At 36.9% G+C, this 21,200-nt stretch overlaps 1 protein-coding gene across 2 annotated transcripts; it reads right to left on the reverse strand.

Annotated features, from left to right (window-relative positions):
• Positions 1 to 37: 37 nt before the first annotated feature.
• LOC117231663 (ankyrin repeat and death domain-containing protein 1A-like) lies at positions 38 to 20,838 on the reverse strand. 2 transcript variants are annotated; one of them, XM_033490311.1, is made up of 14 exons: positions 20,669 to 20,838; positions 10,262 to 10,422; positions 9,398 to 9,501; positions 8,457 to 8,555; positions 8,087 to 8,185; positions 7,439 to 7,645; positions 6,042 to 6,239; positions 5,875 to 5,973; positions 5,713 to 5,811; positions 5,536 to 5,634; positions 2,196 to 2,291; positions 1,288 to 1,522; positions 922 to 1,050; positions 38 to 845 (listed from the first exon to the last, which is right to left on the reverse strand). In XM_033490311.1, the coding sequence occupies exons 2-14, from the start codon at positions 10,353 to 10,355 to the stop codon at positions 760 to 762; spliced, it is 1,644 nt and encodes a 547-aa protein (XP_033346202.1). In that variant the 5' UTR covers positions 10,356 to 10,422; positions 20,669 to 20,838; the 3' UTR covers positions 38 to 759. The 2 variants fall into 2 exon arrangements, with proteins under 2 accessions (XP_033346202.1, XP_033346201.1); XM_033490310.1 differs by having other exon boundaries at positions 922 to 1,062.
• Positions 20,839 to 21,200: the final 362 nt, after the last annotated feature.

A 21,200-nucleotide genomic window follows, 5' to 3' on the forward strand; every position in this document is an offset into this window, starting at 1 on the left:
ATTGGACGGGGTATAGTGGTTTAAAAATAGTTTACTATAGACTATTAATCAGGCATTTATTTAATTGTACGTAATACTCAGATATGTAGATTGTCTTCCTCGAATTATACAATGATTGAAAGTTTCGTGATAGTTTCTTTCGTCTACTCTCTATGCATTTCTTTTATCACATCGAAAGCCCTGTATAATTTCTCTGTTTTTTCGCACTTATTCTAGAAGTATTTACGTATTACGCTGACGTATTTACAGTAGAAATTTGGAATAGGATTTTCGAACAACTGGATGAATATATCGAATAAAAGATAAAATGAAATAGGACGGCTTCGGACGTCGATCATTTCTTTAACTAACAAATGAAAATGAAAGTTACAACACTGCTGAATTGTTCGAATTTTCTAAAAATATATATAAAGTATCAACATTAAAATATCTAGACTCGAAAATTTGTACATTTGCGCGATGATATGAATTTGTTCCATTTCATTTGAAAGATTCAAATCAGATTTCGCGATATATCGAAAGCTTTCGTTGATTCGCAGAACTTATTTTCGTTTCGTTGATCTTCGAATGCTAAACGACAATTTCACTATGATACACGCCTCTATATTGAAACATACTGTAAAAAAGGTAAGATCAGCGTCTCTACAGATATGCCACATAGTGAGTATCGCTAAAATTTTCTACCGAAGATCCTTCAAATTCTCCTAATTTCTGTCCTTCGTAACTTTCTTCTCATTCAAGCAGGATCATCAATTATCTTTAAGTGATCGAGCATTTATGACATCGCTGTTTGTTCATTTTCTCTTTCCCGTCTTTCTCTTGATCCATGTGCTTACGAACGGATTCTATAATTATTTTCACGATAGTTTTTTTTTTCATTGCAAAATAAATATATTAGTAATTTTGTAATAAATCTCTTACCAGCGACAGACTTTTTGTCTACTGCAAACAAAGCGTCGCAAAGCTCTTTCCCTATGGAGATTTCAGGATTCAATCCCGACGCCCAGATCATCAACATTCGGAAACCGTGTTCCTTGTAACTCGAAGGACCTATAAGAGGAGCTTTATCGTCCTTTTCGTAAGGCTGTTCTCGGTTTACGGAGGCAACATCGAGGATCAAAATATTTTTGTAAATTACAATTTATCGTTAAATCATCTAATCGTCTTTATCATTCGAGAACTACTTATTTTAAGAAATGAACTTTATACCTCGATGACTCTTTGCAATCTTCGCGTTTTCGATTTGAAATTTTCTCTTATAAAATATGTATAAAATAATTATTTTACCAGTGTATTGATGCTCGATTGCTCGAATCTGATCGTTTGTGAACGCCCAATGCAACGCCAATTTTTTCCAATCCTCGGGACCTAATTGTTTGTATGCCAACTTCCATAAAATCGATCGAATATGCTCCGAAAAGGCGCCATTGTTACTGGAAATGCTTCCACCCCTCGATCCTTCTCGCCATCTTCTTCTAGCTGGCGTTAGATCACGAATTTCTTTGTCGGATGTTGAATCCTCCTAAAAAGATTGCTGTCTGTCACCTTTGTCTGCTGTACGTGTAAACTTTGATCCTTCTACAGGTTGTTTATTCTTTATGAACCAAATTGAAGTGTAAAAATTACGTAAACGTAACATTATTGACGAACGTTGATAAAATGTAGCATTGTTTTATCAAGGTAGATACTTTAGATGTTTTATTATACACATCAGACACACAAGAAGAATTTCTAGATTACAGTAGTATAGAGACATTTCAAGACTTTAGACTGAAGCTTTATAAAATTCTAAGATCTAGATGGAAGAAGAGATAGCGACGATAAAAGTATTAAATGAATCCTTGGAATTGTTTGTAAGAATCACACATAAGAATTTCCATGATTTTAAAAAAGAATAGAAATACTTCGCATTTTGAATTTCATAATATCGTGAGATTCGAATGAAAAATTTGTTGCAAGAAAATACCAAACGAATCGTCGGAATGTTTCCTCTTTTCGTTGATATTAGGAAGCGAGATTCAACGATGCAAATTAATTGGAAAAATATATGCAAAGGAAGTGCTACGTTAATACACCGCTTCTTAATGAGTTAACACAAAAGTCTCGGGTCGTCGACTGAATAATAATTGTAAACCAAGGGAACATAATATTCTGCAAATTTCACGTCACCTTAATGGAACGTTTAAGCCACCTACCGGTGTGGGATAGTCCAATCTCGCGGTTTTAATTATCATGTCGACGATTGCCGTGAAACTGCCTCTTGCTGCGATGTAAAGCGGTGTCCTGCCGCTCTGTGAACATCCGACAACTTCGTTTTAACTTTATTAACTTTATTAAGTTCACAAATGCCACAGCGGTGTCGATGTCAAGTTGGAGTACTCTCGAATTGAAGCATATCATGCACGCTGCCCTGCCTGTGTAAACTTTGTTCAAGGAAGGTAGCCTTGTTGACTATGTTAGCTCGTCACATTCGTGTTAAACCGGGGTTAACATACTCGGTACAAAGAGACGCCTACATTGATTGTGTTGGGTCGACATGCCACACCGCTGCGAGAAATTTTCCCGATGGAATAACCCCGGTATTATTTTACAAACGAAGTTTAATGCTTGGAAATGGAAATGGACGTCGAGTACATTACGACACGTCCGGGACTACGTTCGCGGTTGCAGGTAGTAAAACCGCGATACACTTGTGCAACTAAGTTTCCACCGTAACGTTGATTTTGCCAGTTGTACCAGTTTCAGCTATTTCGGTAATTTCACGTCAGATATACGAATATTTCAACAGTTACCGTGGAAAGCTTTTATGTAATATTACATGGTTTATAGAAAACGTTTTGAAACTTTGTCAGCTCTGTAACGTGATACGACTGTTATGGTTATATTCGTACAATTTAAAACAAATCTGAAAACGTAGATAGAAAAGAGGAAATATTCGCTGCAATCATGTATTTAGCAAAAAACTAGCATACCATAAACAAACGTCTTAAACATGTAATACATGTAAAAAATGGAGTAACTGAATGTTGAAGATTGTTAATAGAATGGTTAATTGTCCGTTTAAATACTTTTGTGCTCTCTAGGAAATATATATTTCCACTGTGTTACGTCGCGTAACACTCTATCTAGCCCAGGCCACACACCGCTGGCAAGATGGCAACCAGATGTCGTCGGATACTCACTGCGTACCCACGACCCAATAGGCAATAGAGCAATCAAGGAACTTCCCACAAAAGGGATAGCACTCATCACATCGATTTTTAATGTTATCCTTCGCCTGGAACACTATCCTAAGGCTTGGAAAATCTCATTGATTACCCTCATCCCTAAACCCGGTAAACCGATATACGAAACCTGCTCCTATCAGGTTTTACCTACCCTGTCCAAACTATTCGAGAAGATGCTCACGAACCGACTCCTTCCAATCCTAGAGAACTTGAAAACACTCCCAAATCACCAATTCGGCTTCCGAAAACATCATTCTACAGTAGAGCAAATCCACCGCCTAACTCATACGATCAGCCAAACACTCGAAAAGAAAAAATATTGCTCAGCGGTCTTCCTAGACATCCAACAGGCATTCGATAAAGTATGGCATGAAGGGCTACTATACAAACTTAAAAAGATCCTACCCCACCCCTACTACTCCATCCTAAAATCTTACCTAACCAATAGGCAATTCATGGTTAAATACCTAGACGCCACTTCCGCAACATTCCCAATAGAAGCCGGCATACCCCAAGGTAGTGTCCTCGGACCCCTACTGTACTCCATCTACACTGCCGACCTACCTATATCAAATGATATAACAATAGCGACATTTGCAGACGACACAGCGCTATTAGCTTCCCACGCTGACCCGGTAATAGCCTCATCCACTCTCCAGCGAAGTCTCGACTCCATGGAAAAGTGGTTTCACAAATGGGGCTTCAAAGTCAACGAAAAGAAATCCTCACACGTAACCTTCACGCTCCGAAAACAAACCTGCCCCCAGGTCACCATCAACAATGCAACAGTTCCTAGCAGGGACACAGTCCGATACCTGGGCATGACCCTGGACAGGAGACTAACGTGGAAGACACACATCTCAGATAAAAGGAAGCAACTAAAGGACAAACTAAAAAACTCTATTGGCTCACGGGCCGACGCTCCAAACTAAATATACAGAATAAAATTACCCTCTACAAGACCGTAATAAAACCTGTCTGGACCTACGGAATCCAACTATGGGGAACAGCAAGTAACTCCAACATTGAAATACTCCAACGCTTTCAATCGAAAACGCTAAGATCCCTAATTGACGCACCTTGGTATGTAACCAATGAAACAATACACCGCGACCTCAAGATACCCACCGTCAAAGAGGAAATAGCAAAATATAGCAACAGATACAGCAAAAGAATCAACAAACACCGAAACCCCCTAATCACTGGACTACTCGATACGACGGACCAGACTCGCAGGCTGAAGAGGCACTACCCGCTAGATCTAAACGTCAGATTCATTTAATTATCCAAACTAAGCATATGCACTTACTTATAATACTTATAAATTATACCTAGCTATAATAGTATTAACTTATTGTAAATAAATAGCCATGTCACTGCGCCACGCCAGAAAAATTACTGAAAATTCTCAACGCGAGAATTGATTGTAATTTCAACAAATAAATAAAAAAAAAAAAAAAAGGACCTTCCATAAATCACATAGATTTCCTAGAAAAGGTCCTTCAAACGAAACAAACATCTGGTCCGGAGGAATTTCTAGAGACTATTGTCTACCACGGCTTAACAAGGGAAAGTTACTTTTTGTCACGTACGATGCAACTTTCCTCCCACTAACCACTTTCTCTCGAGGGCGGTTAAGACCCTTCGTTTAACCAATTAACAACGAAGCCTATTTCCCTCACTCTCTTAACTAAAATCGGCACCAACAAATCCGATGGTCCCGTGCGCTAGACACACCCATCCTTAGCTTTCCTCCGCCACAGCATCGTCTCCGGACGGCACTGATTTTACATCCTTCGAACGGTCAACATCCTTCGACCGGGTATACACACCCGCAGATCAGTCACTCATTCATCTCGTACATACGCACCAGCGTAACTGCCTTCGTTATAAGTTGTTGGAATAAACGGTGAAATATAACTTACTATACTGTGTCATATTCATTCAACCACCTCTGTTATCTTAACCGAAACAGGGGAACGACTACTTCGTGGCGTCGATTAACCGAATCGTAGCGAGAATTTACGCCTCTCGCTGAGGCGTTTTCCTCGCGACCGCGTCTCTCCGCGAACGGTCGTAACACACTGAATGTACATTTTTAGATCGGATTTAAACTATGCCAATATAGTCACGACAGTCGCGTCTCATTACAGCGTTAACAAAATTTTGAAATGTTTCCTACTACATACATGATGTATTCATAAAAAATATCTACGAGTTTTCGAATCTTTTCATGAACCTATTTATATCATTTTGGAAAAGCAAATAAAGAACGAAACTACCAAAAGCGAATAGTATCGGTATTTACCTGTTCCCTTTGTTCGATATTCGCACCTGCTGCTAGCAGTAGTTCGCAAATATCCGTGTGTCCCATTTCTGCGGCGATGTGAATCGGCGATTGTAATCTCTGGAACAGATAGAATCGAATCGTGTCACGAGCGAATGTGTAAAAATGCGTTTCATCCACGAACACTGTCGTACGCACCGAATTTAAGCAATTTAGATCGACGCCTTTATTGATCAGTATCTCGACCGTTTCTACTTCGTTGTTTTGACAGGCCAAATGCAAAGGCGTGTTTCCATGCTGCAAACCGATTCCCGGTGATGGATGATTATTAAATATCGATCACACGTATCTTAAGTATACCTTGGATTGTTTGTTGAGTGCTGCCCCATGGTGAATCATCGAATCTAATATCCCTTTGCAACCCTGACTGGCAGCCACGTGAAGCGGAGTAAAGCCCATCTATAAAAGGAACAATCGAGTACGTTCGTTGATTAGTAAGATGATAACGAAGTTAAAACGTTATTTACTTCGTCGGTTAATTCAGTGTTCGCCCCGGCTCTCAATAGCAATTGAGCTATAGCCGTGTGCCTCGTTCTCGTGGCCACATGCAGGCACGTGTTGCCTTCATTGTCCTGAGCATCCACCTTAGCTCCCAGTCCTATTAAAACTTCCACGGCTTCTAGATGTTCTTCCGCGCAGGCACAATGTATAGGCGTCTGGCCTTTCTGTAAATCAACGCGAAATTGTTAACTTCGTCACGCATTGTTATGTTTTGAAGAGTTTCCAGTTTCTTATGTGATTTAGTTCTGGATAAAAATTAGTGCATCTCAGAGGGCAGTTTATTTTTAGTACAAATAGCTGGAAAAACATATTTTCTACAAATAAGAAAAGATTCAGCTGTGAAAGAATTAAATGATATTTTGTGAAAAATGTTATCATTATTATTGAGTTTATTTAAGTTTGAATATTCCCGCAGTTTTCTGTCCAAATTTTCCAATTTTTCCGGAATACTGAAAAGATCAAACGTTTTCATTCAAAGAAGAAGATACATATAGAGGGAAAGGTCACGGATGAGTCGTTATGATCAAATGTACGATAGCTGGAAGTGGAAAGCCGGAAGCACCAGCAAAACGATGCAAGTTCTATAAAATTCCCTCAAAGGACTGTAGTTAGATTCATGCTGCTGTACGTTGCACTCTGTCCTTCGGGGATTTCACTTGTCTTCGCGATAAGAAGGCAATATAGCTAATGTCGGAGACCTAGTTTCGCAGTATCTAAATCGAGAGACACAGAGGTAAAGAGAGAAAACGGGCACTAGTCTCCGTATAAATTGAAGTTTCTTGCCTCCTCTGCATCCGTTCGTCTGCAAATATTTACATTCTCCTATCAATTTAGGGTGGATTAATATCTTACGACACATTGAATAAGCTGCTTTCGAGGAACTGGGTATATAACCTGTCATTCTGGGGACGAAGTTGAGAAAGAAGTTGCAAGTACATTTTGCTCATGAAATTTAAAGTAATGCAAGGTAACAAAATGAGAATAACGGAAAGTTACGAAAAGCAACGGAAACTTTAGATTTTACATTTACAAATATTTGGAACTTTAAATCTAAACTTTTTTATTTAAAAGTTTGCGTATTAAAAAATACACCTTAATCCAATGGTTTCTTTTCAAGCTGAACTCTTGTTTCGTAACTGTGTACAGTTACGAAACAAGAAAGAACAAAAATGAAAAGAACACGAAGTAACGAGAAGCAATCTTCTAATTTCAAATTTTCACGCGCTTGAAATTTTTAACTATTAAATCTATTACTTTATTGAAAGATCACAGTTCCTATTACCTGCATCATCGACTTCTCTTCCAGCTCAACTCACATTTTTCTCGGTTACAAAAGAAAATAACGAAATACGATAGCTCTTACTTTATCCACAGCATTCAGCTCGATTCTTGGCACATTGGTAAGCGCGGTTATCATACTTGGGTGACCGGCACAGGCTGCATGGTGAAGAGCTGTCGCACCGGTACAGTCGGTTGCATCTCCGTTCAACGATTCCACTGCTTCAGCAAGGTAGTCGACGACGCGAACGTTGTTGCCCCGAGCAGCACACATTAAGAGAGTATATTGCTTCTGTAACAGAGTAGTAGTTACGCATACTACTTTACTAAATGAACGTCATCGTAATGTTGGCCTCGTTGCAGCGCCAACATATAAATCTTTTATCGGATCGTATTGTTATTGAACCAAACGAACTGAAACATGTTCCAAAAGAAAAGCTCCTTTAGAAATAATCTTGAACGGTTTCTTTAAGAATTTCCGAGAACAGTGAAGGGTTTTCTTTAAAAGATAAGGTCACGTTCAAAACTTCTATCGTAAGAAATACTCTACGAGAAAGGTTCGTGACTCGATTTATGATCCTATACGAGAACGATGCATGAAACCGTAGACGTACACTTATATCAACTTAAATTTTCTTTTTTTACGAAGTTGCAGTCGGTTCGAAAGATTCAAATTGATTCGATTCCGATGTTTTTATTTAGTATCAATTTATCGGTATAATTATCGATATACCTTGTTTACCGCTGACACATTCGCTCCGGCGTTGATTAACATTTTAACAGCGTCCCTGTGTCCATATCGCGCAGCCATGTGTAACGGACGCATGCCGAACTTGAAACATGGCAAATGGAATTTAATTACGTTATGTCAATTTTATATAAAATTTGTTCAGATTCCAGTCACTGGTTTTCTGACATTCGATAAAATTCTCTTCAAATATAGAAATGTATGTAAAATAATTAACATTTGAACGAAACGACGAGAAACATTCGTAATAACGTTCGAATCGTCATATATTCATTTGTTCTGACAATTATTCTGGTTTAGTTCAATTTTATTTGAAGCAAATATCTGAATGATAATATTTTCATTGCGATATTACCTTGTCTCTGGCCTCGATGTCGCATTTCGCTTGTATCAACATCTCTATGATCTCCGTGTTCCCCCTGGATGCTGCCCAATGAATTGGCGCCCGACCATACTAAACAATCATTTTCCAGTGCAAACATACGCGTATCGTGCGTGTTTCTAGCGTTTCAATCGATATTAAATTACCGCTATTAGTCACTAGAGACTCGTCTTGTATTAGATTGACACAAAAGTTTATTTCATTTTATAAGAAAATAATAGATGCACGACATTTTGTAAAAGGAAAGAAACTTTTGGAACAATCTAATATTTTCGTTTCCGATCACTTTTCATGCGAATAGTTCCGTTGAATACGATATAAGATAAATATAATTAATTTTCATGTAGGGAACGCGATGTTCGTTCCTTCGTCGCGTGCTGTTCAAATACCAACGTAAACTCTCGAGGAAGAAATATGTAAACACGTTAAAGCGAAATATTTCGTACTCAGTCAGACGGTTGATTCGAATTCAAATTTCATTGCATTAATATTAAATGCAAGAAGATTGAAATAGTTCGAAAGCAACGACGAAATTGGGGAAACGATAAATTTCCTTAATTGAATCCTTAATGCTTCGCTAATGGAGCCTCTAGTAGTAATGCCTCGTATGTAGTCAGACGCGCGTCCTTACATCGACTTACATCTCCGCCATTACCACGAACGTATCATGTTATCTGCTTTCGACAGCGCAGTGAGTTTTGCACAGCATTAGTGTTAACGAAGTAGCGCAAAACGAAAAATTCTATTTGCAACCGTACTATTTTTCGACTCCATTCCGGGAAATTCGATTTTTGTGTAGGAAGTTGATTCGACGTAAACTGTGATTCGATTGTAGCGGATTTCTTTCAATGCTTTCATATTCTCCCGTTTGAGATTTGTTGGATTTATCATGTAGCTTGTTTTTTCCCACTTACATTGTTCCTGGAATCGACGTCCACGGGCTCTTTGAGCACTTTGCGAACGGTGTCCGCTTCATTTTTTATCACAGCCTCGTATAATAGGAGATCGTTTTTAAGTACTGGTAAACAGAAATTTTCAATGAGCTTCTTTCATTATAAATATTAAAAACAATGTTAGTTAGAAACCTGCGCTACTAAATATTCTACTTTCACCTTTCTAACCTTTTATCTTTTTTGCACGATACAATAAACCCTCTATGTACATTTTATTTTGTATTAGATTGTTCAGAAGATTTATAGCGAAAGATTAAAAAAGATTTCATTAGAATTAGATGTTTTGCCATCTATAACTTTTTGAATCTTCTCTTGAAATATTTTTCATCATCTTCGATAAAGAATTCCTTCCAACAGCTTTTACATGTTTCTACATAGAATATTTAATATTTTGTTTACGTATCTGTTTTATTGATTTATTGATTTATTGGTTTTATTGAATTTATTGATTGATTTGAATTTTGGCCTTTGGTTTTTCCTTAATCTTTTTTAGTATTCAATAAAGTGCAGTATTCGTTTGAACATTTCATTATTTAATAAAAAATTATAATAAACATGCTACGAACTTTTCGAACATCCCAAAACTTTCTTTCAAAGAGATTTCTAAAAATCTTGTCTTTTAAAAAAAATACTTCTCATATCAGACTCGAGAGCAATGAAAGACGCTGTATCGTAATCTCTCGAAATTTGTTCGTTTACTCAAACCGATGACATAAAAAAGACGAGAATTTATTGCTTTCAAGTTTAGATCGGATGAAGAGTTAATACTAGGGAGAACAATAAAATTTCTTGAAGATATCGCATTCTCCTTTCTGTGATACTTACTCCTAGCAGTCTTTTGGTTCAACACTTCCCCTTCGATCGCCTCGTTGATATTCAGGGGCGAGGGTGTCTTCGTCATTTCTTCTTTGTCCACCATGTTTTGTTATTTTCTCGCGTCCCTCTTCGGTCTACATGTTGGCTCTCATCCCGTGTACTTATTGAATCTGAAATTTAAAATTGAACACGAACGTGCTTCGTTTTCTCGTTATTCCCAGCCTGCACTAACAGGCTATGAATTATAAAACATTTTACGTGGAATTACGTAATGGGGCGGAAATAACAAGTTTTTCAAGTCCCGTTTATATTTAATGTGAAGTTATGCAAACGAAAGTTTTCGTACACGTTCCAATTTTATCATGCAGTTCATTAGCAAAATTTATTTGCATCGGATTTGTGTAACGCCTCCGGTTATCACTCTATTGATTTCGCCCTGGAGTTCATACTTTTTCTGATGCTACTTTGACCTTTTATTAATTATAATGCCACGAATTTATTAATTCATGAATCCTACAGTGAAAGCAATTCGACCAACTTGCAGTTATTAATAGTTGAAAGTTTCCATTTGTATCGAAATTCGGCGCATGCCTGGCAGGCTGCTCGATGAACACAAATGAAATAATTATACGCATATTTGCGGTTTCGCTTTAGTATGCTATTCCAAGGATGGCGTATGTATTTACTAATTTGCATCAGTGACTTGACTCACTCACTATACACGAATTAACGTCGTTATTATGTGGGGAATCCGTTGCTCAATTTCGAAACGACGTTGGCAAGAGGTTCAATAGCGGTATTCATGGAACAGCTATGGTTCTCTAACAGGTGTTCGAGATCACAATTAAAACACGTAACGCCATAGAGATAGACGGTTAGTAAGTGGAAGTGGAACGTATGAAAATTTCATCGCTAATTTTCCTTCGTCGATTTCACTCACGGCTTAATTAGAATGTACAAGTTGCCACAACGAAACTCGTATCGATCTGTTTTTCTAATGTTCTATTCATCAACCTAATAACAATATTATCCTCCCACGTCAACCAAAATCAAAAGTTACCATGTTGTAGATATCGATCCGGTCGAGTAACCACTAAAAACCCTATCTTAGGCGTGGAATAATGTAAAAGAAAATACAAAATCCTGCAACGTGCGTACATGTCGTCGTCAGTCTAACTGCAAATACTTTATTTATAAGATTCACAACTGTTTCACTCACGTTTATTGGTTATACATGTTTTTCCTTTCACAAGTAACCATTTCAATGTTATCGGTTTGGCGATACGTATCTTGTATTCTGTAATTTTTCTCAAAATCACTCAGGTGGATCTCGTAAAATCAATGCTTGCAAGGTTCTCGTGTTGCAGACGTCAAGAGGCGAAGGTATATCACGGCTCGAGATGAGAAAGGAGAAACCCCCTTTCAAAATATGTAAATACAAAACATTCCTCTCACGGACGAACGCAGTTGTTTGTTTGTTCCGTTTCACATTTTCTGCGAGAGGCACCATCGAGTCAGTTTCATGGATACGAACAGGGAAAATATATGAAAACACAACGTGTTTTACGAACTAGTTTTTTTCTTTCTTCTTTATTTGCACTCTCCGCGATTTATTTTCTTTTTTTTTTTTTCGTCGACAGAACGCTTCCCATCGTGTTTTAGTCGCGTTCTATAACTCGCGGGGAATGTTTAACGAGTTGCAGAAGCGACCAGAAAAATGAAATTCTCCAACCGAGAGTTTGATCTGCGACACCTTCATGAAATGCGGACAACAATGTTGAATACGCGGAGAAATTCTGTCAACTGTTTGTTACCGAATTTATTGCGCTGGAAAAGTTTTAATAAGAATCTTCTTTCCGCTTCTGATATTTTTATGATTACGAAATGCGAGCAGAATGCCAGGGATGGGCTACACGGTCTAAAAAAATGTTACGTGGCAATAAGAGTGGATGCTGTTCCAGAGAAAATTCACAATCGGTTGGAAAGACCAGTTGGATTACTGTAATTCTCATTGTCTTTCTCTCTCACTCTTTCTTCCTTCCACAGATCAAACAATTTTTGCATAATTGCTACGGTAATATGTAATGCACTCTTTAACCAAACATGATTTAATTTCTGAAACGTTTCTATCTTAATAGAATTTTTCAAAATTGAAAAGAAAATTGTTTGCAATGAGAGATGTTGTCTATTGCAAATAAAGGATGCCTGGTCAATCTGGATTGAAATAAATGATGATTGTAGTACAGTTTTGATTGCAAACACGAGTCTACATAATTTAATTTTTAGAATATTTTCACTGAAATAAAAAATTCTTTTTATCTTGTTCGCTGCTTGAAACACGGTTGGATTGGTTAATCAGATTATGACGAATAGTGGCTTCATGATATTCATTGCAAAAGCGTGTCTTGCACCATTTAAATTCTGTTATATTTCAACTTTAATAAAAATTTAAAAAAAATAATACGTTTGTTATTCGAGATACGAGTGAACTGGACAATTGAATTCTAATGAATGATGATATTGAAGGTTGACATAATTCTCATTGCAAACGTGACTCTGTATTCGGCGGTTACATCGTTGAAATTCAATCGAACGTTAACTATGTATATCTTTAATTTATTGCCATCGCATTTAGACGCCTGAAATAGGAGTCGGCGTTTAACTATAGTTCTATTGGATAATATTTCGTGTATAAGGTTAATGAAGCTTAATCGTATCATTGATATTTTCGTTTTACAATTCCACGAATGTTCCATTTCCTAAACTCCATGCTCTCATTAGTTGTTAATGACGCGAGTTTGATATAACCTGGCTAACTCAAATTACTAATGGCAACGCAACGTAGGAGGATAATCGTTATTTTCGCAGAATATACTATTATGCTATTATATCGCGATTAGCTAATTAATCGCGACATCGATTCCTCTACGATTATCTTTGCTAGTCGAGCGTTAATAGGAATCATCGAAGTTCCTTCGACTGACCTATAAATGGATAAAACGGAACGTTGTGGACGCACGTATCGGCAGAGGCAATTTTGAGAATTACGGTATTTTTCAAGCTTAACTGCAGCTTTCGCTGACTCAACTGAAATATTACATTTCATGGAGCAGCGAGTTTTAGAAAGATTGGGCAGTAAAGGAATACACGAGTCTCTAAATATAAAACATTGTAGCATAGCTCATGGTTTTGATGATACGATTTCCAATATACTTTCATTTAACAGGTTTTTAATATTAGCTCGATTAATAGTTGACAAACGAGGCCGTGGAAAAAGATTAATATTTGAACGGCTGGCTGTACAATTGATAGACAAATTTTTATTGAAAGAGAATACGCGTTTTTCGCCAATTATCCTCTCGCTGTATTCCGCAAATTAAATAAATAATGCTGAAAAATAGTCAGGAAAAGGGATAAAAATAAAAAAAGAAGATAAAATACAATTTAGTTGTTCCATGTGACGCGTCTGGTTAATTACGTCAGTTTCTACTTGACGATAAACGCTCGAGATTTCGACCAAGTTTCTTATTCACGTTTTGCTAGTATTTCCCAGATAAATCTTAAAGCGTTTTCCATGTATCAAGAACAACTTTAATCTGTTCCCTTGGCAGAAAAGTAAAGTTGAGATTAAAATAGCAAAGATGGGAACAATTTTTGAGCGGGAATATATCGCTCGAGCAAATCGTTGATATTTCCCTGTTAATGCAACTGAGAGCACCGGCGATCAATTACACTGCTTTTAACCTTTGGTAAATTTTGTCAGCAGTGAATGAAGAGCGTTTATCACGTCGCGTTTGACTCGGCGCGGTGTTACGATAATCTGATGGCACAGTTTTGTAATCCCTATCGAGCCACGACGTTAATGTCGTTAGGACATAAATGACAAGCTATTCAAGACCACCGATAATACTGTCGTGAGAATTAAGTAAATAATGATTTCCTGGCCATAATTTTATAGAGGAAGTTATAGGTTTTCAAAATATTTCGTACTTTGATAGATTCATACAATGTCGTCAATTATGGAAATGGTAATTATAGTTTTAGTAGTAGTAATTATATTTTGATTGATCAATGTATAATATAGTGTTTCCCCGAACATAATGAAATTCCAATAACTCCGCTTCTCTCTCTTTTTATTGTTTCCTATAGATTAAATGTTGTTTGAAATATTAAATAGGCCGTTTCAAAATAGCTTCAGCAAAGATTTGCATTAATACATTATACAATATAACATCAGTGATGTTTAGTTTATTTTGAAACTTCAGGCGATTTCTGTCTTGCATCGATTCAATAATAAATTAGTTTAAAATGATAATACGTTGTAATTATATACACCGGTGTTTCCAATGTAAAATCCCGTAACATCCCACGTGAGGTCACACATTTGCACTAATATCTTTCATTAAAAATGACAAATGTTTGCGGAGCGATCGATAAACGCCCCCACGAACTCAACGCTGACGATACGAAAAAGGAGGAAAAATGCGAGAAAGATGAGCAAAAAGCGCTCTACCCATTTCTTATCCGACGGGTCAATGAAGCTGTGTAAAGAAAAGGGCGGCTATTTAGCGCGTGGCTGCAAGATGAGAAGTCAAGTAATTAGCGGTAACCGGCCCCTCTGTTTGCTTTCCTTTCTGTGCAGTTGGCGACAAAAGTGGAGAACGTGCGGGTCAACGGATAAAGAATGACGGTTGACTGTGAGATGACGCCTTCGGTAAAACGACCAGTGCACGTTACTTCGTCCGCTTTTGTGCTAAAAATAAAGGTCGTCGGTAGGTTGTTACGCGTCAACGATAATCCCTTACTGGACTCTGATCGTATTGTGGATTAACTTGTGTTCCTTCTACTTCGATAAAAATTTGAATTACAGGGTAAAAGTCATCGATGAAACTACGTTTGATATAAACTTTGTTGTTTCGAGATTAAAGACTTAGACTTAGATTGAGATTTAATAAACTTATACAAAGGTCATTACATTTTTCAAAAAGTTCCTCGGTTGTAATTTACTGTTATCCATTGCAATTAAACTTCAATATCTTCCGTCTCTGGTTGTTTAAAAAATTCTACACCTTATAATAGAAAAAAATATATATTTTCCCTTTCATTTTTCTCAAGTTCTTTGTCAATTCTAGATTTACAGTCGAAACGGCAGAGTCAGGAGGCAACAGACAAACGATAATACCTCGTAACTTATACTTTTTACACTTGTTCCGAACTTCACAAATATCATTGTGATAGTCGAATCTCGCTATAGTGGTGATAAAATTTCGAAATATTTCGTATAACATATTCAGAAAAGGCTTTTACAATTGTTCGAAAACTTTCGTAAATCATTGTACCAACAGTTTGGAACTGATAAAAAATTTGGTCGAATTTTCGATCTCACCGTTGTTGCCGCAGTGTTGTTGCCTATGTTACCTGCAGACACACGCAACGAGCTATTTGTCACAAGCTAAAAATAAACACAATACAACTGGCCTGTAGGTTATTCTCTATCCTTCTTCATTTCCCTGGCGTTCGTTTTTCCAATGTGCTTTCCGGCGTTCACCGTCTCGATTTTTCCGAGAACAAGAGAAACATTTGCGATTTACTCCAAATAGGTGAATATTCTCTCGATCCTCGAATTGTACGCTCTTTTTGTCCCATGTTCGCAATTTTTCCATTGGTCTCCCGGTTACTTTTATCCGCGGCTTGTTAACGCTCAGTTTGGGATTCGCGCGGTTCACGAGCGAGTAATTACGTGCCGTGATAAAATCGATTTTCAAGGAGGCTCTGGACACGCCGGACTTGCCACAGTACTTTGAAATTGAAAATAACAAGTTCGTTGAATTGAAAATAACAAGAAGCTCCTCCTCCAACCTAGATCCACTCACGCTAAATATACACGGCCACCGGAGATTTCTTTCCAGTTCGTGGTGTTATTCCATTATTATTTTTCAGAGGACAATGTTCTCGATGCCTAATGAACAAATTTTTTATTTTAATTCTAATTTTGATTTTTAACTTGCAACAGATTTTATCCGTTGACGTCATAGCGATCGCTACGCTTGCGGTAGCTATCTCGGGATTTATCTATCACACAGAGAATATCTGTATCTTTTCGAGTCAAAGCGCTTCCCCATTGGCGTCGTTACGAAAATCGAATCCACGAATTCCGAAATAGCGCGAGTTCATCTATGAAGCTATCTATAACTATAACTGTTTCCAGTTTGCTTAACATTGAAGATCACAAGGAGAAAAATGCAAGCCCACTTGTGTTATTTTTCTAATTTTTAACAATAACTTGGTCGAGTAACCAGAATAAATCTACAGTATTTTTCAAGAATTAAATAACATTCATTTCTTTGCTACGTTAATTTAACTCGGTTAATAACATGTTTAGGTAACTAAGTGTCTTGGAACTCGATCTTGTTTTAGTTCCTTGCACGAGTATCGATCGAGGATTCGTTAGAAAAAAATGGAAAAAAGATAAAAAAGAGATAACAGAAAGATATGAAGGAAAGGAGGAGCAAGATGTATTCAGTGGCTCGAATGACAAAAATTTCCATTTCCCAAATGAAACTATTCTCAATCTCGATGGTTTTCAATAGTTATGCCGGATGATAATCGTATCAAGGAAAACTGATAATTTCCTGCTTCCATACGCGATTAATTACCATCTGTTAAAGCGACCTCTTATCATAGTGAAAGAGCAGAGCAAAGTTTCTCGATAGAAAGCTTGAACTGGAAGAGAGACAGAGAGAGCGAGAGAGAGAGAGAGAGGAAGTAAGTTCCATTGGATTCGCCAATAATTTAAACCGAACTTGCGGTAGGATATGTAGGTATTTCTAGCCAGCTGTTTGATATCGGTGCAGTGATATATTCGCGGATACAAAAATGTCTTGCATTTCGATTATCGATTGAAGTTTCCAATAATCTGCTCCCGCGCGCTGATACCACAGCCTCTAATACGCATTTTATCCCTCTTTCTCGGAAAATATTTCGTTGCGCGGAGAAACTCACGTGATTACAAGCCAAAACTCGGTTTAGAACGAGTTTAATTCGCGTGATTTTCATACGGCTAGTTTTTTTAATAAACTGTTCGATCCAATTTATCCTCTTGATTCGTTTTTGTGCCAAACTGTATAAATTTGTTCCGCTTCTTCGATAAAATTTTTAGTTGTTTCTGACATTTCCACGGATCGATTCGTATTTTTTGAAATAATATCTCGCTCTAGAACGAATTTATTCGCATGTTCCTAACGTAGCAAATTTTTTTCATAAATATTTCGATTCGATTCACCCTTTCCATTTGTTTTCGTTTCGAGCTGTATACATTTATTTCATTCTCTGACTCTAATTTTTACTCGGTTTTGACGTTTCCACGAATAACTTTAATATTCATGTTCTTTGAAATAAGAACGAGTTATTTTAAGCGCGCTGATGTCTGATAGTGAAACCATCGGTGTTAAACGGTTTCTCGTATTTTTCTCTCCGAGGAATCATTTCGACGGATTATTTAGGGTTTCTCTTGGTGAGGTTAGTTAATAACGCGTTAAGTAATCGATGCTACTTGATATGCGAAAAGCGACCGCTATTAACCCAGATGGTGGAATTCGGGCTAGCATTGAATAGCCATCGATGCACATGCGTTTCACGGATTCAATGAGCATTCAACGAGCCACGCTGGAAACTCGAAACTCGAAACGAAGAAAATCACTCAGAGAACTTTTTCTGGGCTGCTGCTTTCATTTCCCTGACACACTCTCTTAAGCTCGCTAATACGAGCAATAAACATCATTCGTATAATTTACTACTCACTATCTGTTCCATGTTGGAATTTTTTCATATTACAATTCATATGCGTTATTTTCTTCTTTACTATTACTACTACTATCATTATTTATCGTTCTTCAACGCTGCCGCATTCTTTAGGCCATTTTTTTCACAATCGTGTTTTTCTGTTGTTTTTTAAATTTGAAGAAAATAATAACAATTTTGAATTTTTCTTTCAGTTTCTATTACTAAACGTTTCTGCTTGTTCGAACAAGAATAAGATTGGAATATAAAAGTTAAAAAACAGTATATTTAATTGAGCGCAATTGTAATTAAGATTAAATCTAAAGTAATCTTGGAGCGTCATGAAAATGTTACATGTTAAGGAAAAAATACGTTTGAATTCTTTGTAGTGTGAGCTGAAAATGTTTCACGGAGAACGATTCATGGCAGTAATATATTTTCCCTAAGGACACAAGATGGAGAAGTATATAAACCATCAGCTTTTTTCCTTTTATACTATCTTCTAGCTACACATCTGTTGGATGTGTCGTTAAATGAAACACGAAGATGATCCCAAAGTTAACATTCACTTCTTTGTTATTTTCACTGCTGCAATGGTTGACAAAAAGGTATCACGTTCATCATTTTCTTAAATTTTGAATAAACAGTTTGTATTAAAAAATTGTCCACGGCCATATGATGTCTGGAAATAAATTAAACACAAGGAGCAACGTCTACCTAGGGATTGATCTTTAAATCTATCCCTTTTAAAGTTTAACTGCACTTCGTACGCCTCTTTTGTTCTCATCCCCATTTCCTTGTTCGTAAAAAATTTTTATTTACGTAAAGAATTTTTCCTCTCATGCGCAAGAAAAAGTCAAATACCCTTTAGGGAGCATAATTAAAAAGTTAAAAAAAGAAAAGTAAACGTCGTTGATACAACAAAGTTATCAAATAATCGTGTATTTCATTAATTACACTAGATGAATGTGCGCGAGTGAAATGCAAGGGTAAGATAAACTCCGCCACACAACTATTGTATTGGTCACGCAATGATTACCCAGGGGTTTAATGATTTTTTTTCCTGGAGTATAACCGACCTGTTGAGGGGAAAGTTCGCCCTACATGCAAGAAGTTACTTGCATCGAGAAAGTAACTTTCTTTGGTTTAACCTATCTGCGCTAACTATCTTATGATATAAAATACTATTAAATAGTATACTGACTGCAACAATTGTTAAATATTTATTATTAATCTGCGAATTCATTTATGCAAATTCATATTTTTATATAGATAAAGAAATCGTTACTTTGTTGTTTGTATAAAAACAGATATTGTTGGTTCACTATATTTTATGTATCGTTTAAAAATATCCAGATACTCGGTTATTTTTAACGAGTTGTATTTGCATCACAAAATTGAGAATAAATTAGAAAAAGAGATTATATATAATAGAATAGATAAATTTTTAAATGTTAATATGCAGTAATAAGATTGACGTTTGCAATTGTTAGACTGCGAATATTCCTACAAATTCATATTTTATTAATACAATTGTAGAAACGAAATGTAACCAGAGTTCTGTTATATTCGCGAGTATTACATTTTTGATGTTTTTTATATTTTCGTGGATTGCATATTGTTTACATTTCTGTTGCTCTAAATTTCCAATAAATGCGTAATCCATCCACTCGACCTAATTCTATTTTCTCGATTATTTATACTCTTTCGTATTTCGAAATATTTTTCCAAAGATATTCCATAAATTTGTTTGAATATGCAGAAGATAATAGTATTTGAATGCTATTTATTGGAACAAAATTTTAACTAGTTCCAGATTAAACGAACTTCTACTTATTGACTCTACTTATCTAAACGCGAACTTCTACTAGACAGGTGAAATGTCACACATAGTACGAAGGATCTGTGAACTTCTACTAGGTAAACTCCAACGACATGAACTACTTGTTCCCCGATAGAATCAGATACGTGGTCTACTCCAATTATATTTATTTCTGCACTGCAACACTTTTCTTCGAATAAATGGGCAAACATTTATTTATTATTACCCAAAACCATGTAATTCACCCGATTAAGTTTTCCTTGCTGCTTACCACCACATATATTTCAAAATATTTTTCAAACATAATTTCCGGAAATACCTACAGATCCTCAATTTATTTATTATTATTACCCTAAACGATAGATTTATTCGACGTAATTCAGTTTTCCCTCGTCTCCATTCTTTTGTACATCAAAATATTGGAAAAGCTTGAGAAAAGCTTTCCATAGCGCTCGTCGTACATGAAAACACGAAGAATGCAATGAATTCTTTCGCATAAGCTCGAATAGGTGCGTGGCGGTATTGCGTGGAAGTTCGAAATTGCGGCGGCCACTCGCCAAAGAGTCAGCATGTTAAATGAATAGTGCGGAACTCGCGTCTGTGCTCAGGAAGACACTATGCGGATGCAGCATTCAGGCAGCTTCATTCGCATCGTCACGCCCTTTATCATTGTCTAATTGCGGTGGAAGGCAATGCTCGTACGATTAACACACCCTCTTACCGCGTTTCTTGCATTTCCTCGTACGAACTGTATTTAATCCATGTTTGCATTTATAATTAGATAAAGTTGTCAATAACTAAAAGAATTTACTCACGCGGTTTCACTCTGTGAAGTGTGTTGCTGATGACGTCGTTGTGTTATGATTGCAGATGTTGAAACAGCGGTTGAAGAAGTCAAATGCAGTGGATAGATACCATCGACGTTTCGTTTCAAGTAAGCTGCACGATGTTTATAGCACGAAGGGCGGCATGCTACTGGCCGAATAGTTCCCGTCTCACCCCCAACTCACCCCATTATCAGGTCGACGGCAGCGCAGCTACGTGGTGGTTGCAACCACTATGATAGGCGCTCGCAGTAAGTCGAATTTCGAGAGCTTTGTTGTTCCTTCTTTATGTTTCTTTCACCTAGCTAGTTCTCCCTATTCTTTCGCCAGTGTCCTTTGTACTGTTTGAAAAATGGGCAGTGATTTTTTTTTAAGACTTTTTTTCTGCTTAAACATAATATTTTTAACACGAGTGGAATTGCAGTCCATTTCGAAGATTCTAAAGTGAAATATCAATATTAGCGTTAAGTTAAATTTAGAGTTAAGTATTCTTTTTCAGAGAGGAAAGAATGAAATTTATAAA

This window comes from Bombus vosnesenskii, unplaced genomic scaffold (genome assembly GCF_011952255.1).
Source record: "Bombus vosnesenskii isolate JDL3184/JDL3185 unplaced genomic scaffold, Bvos_JDL3184-5_v1.1 scf7180000013273, whole genome shotgun sequence".
Lineage (NCBI taxonomy): Eukaryota > Metazoa > Arthropoda > Insecta > Hymenoptera > Apidae > Bombus > Bombus vosnesenskii.

Coding starts and splice junctions, on each gene's coding strand:
- LOC117231663 (XM_033490310.1), bottom strand. CDS start 10,355: ATGGTGGACAAAGAAGAAATGACGAAGACACCCTCGCCCCTGAATATC. Junction 9,502..10,261: donor GAACCAAAAGACTGCTAGGA/GTAAGTATCACA, acceptor TCTGTTTACCAG/TACTTAAAAACGATCTCCTA. Junction 846..921: donor AGACAAAAAGTCTGTCGCTG/GTAAGAGATTTA, acceptor AAATAATTATAG/AATCCGTTCGTAAGCACATG.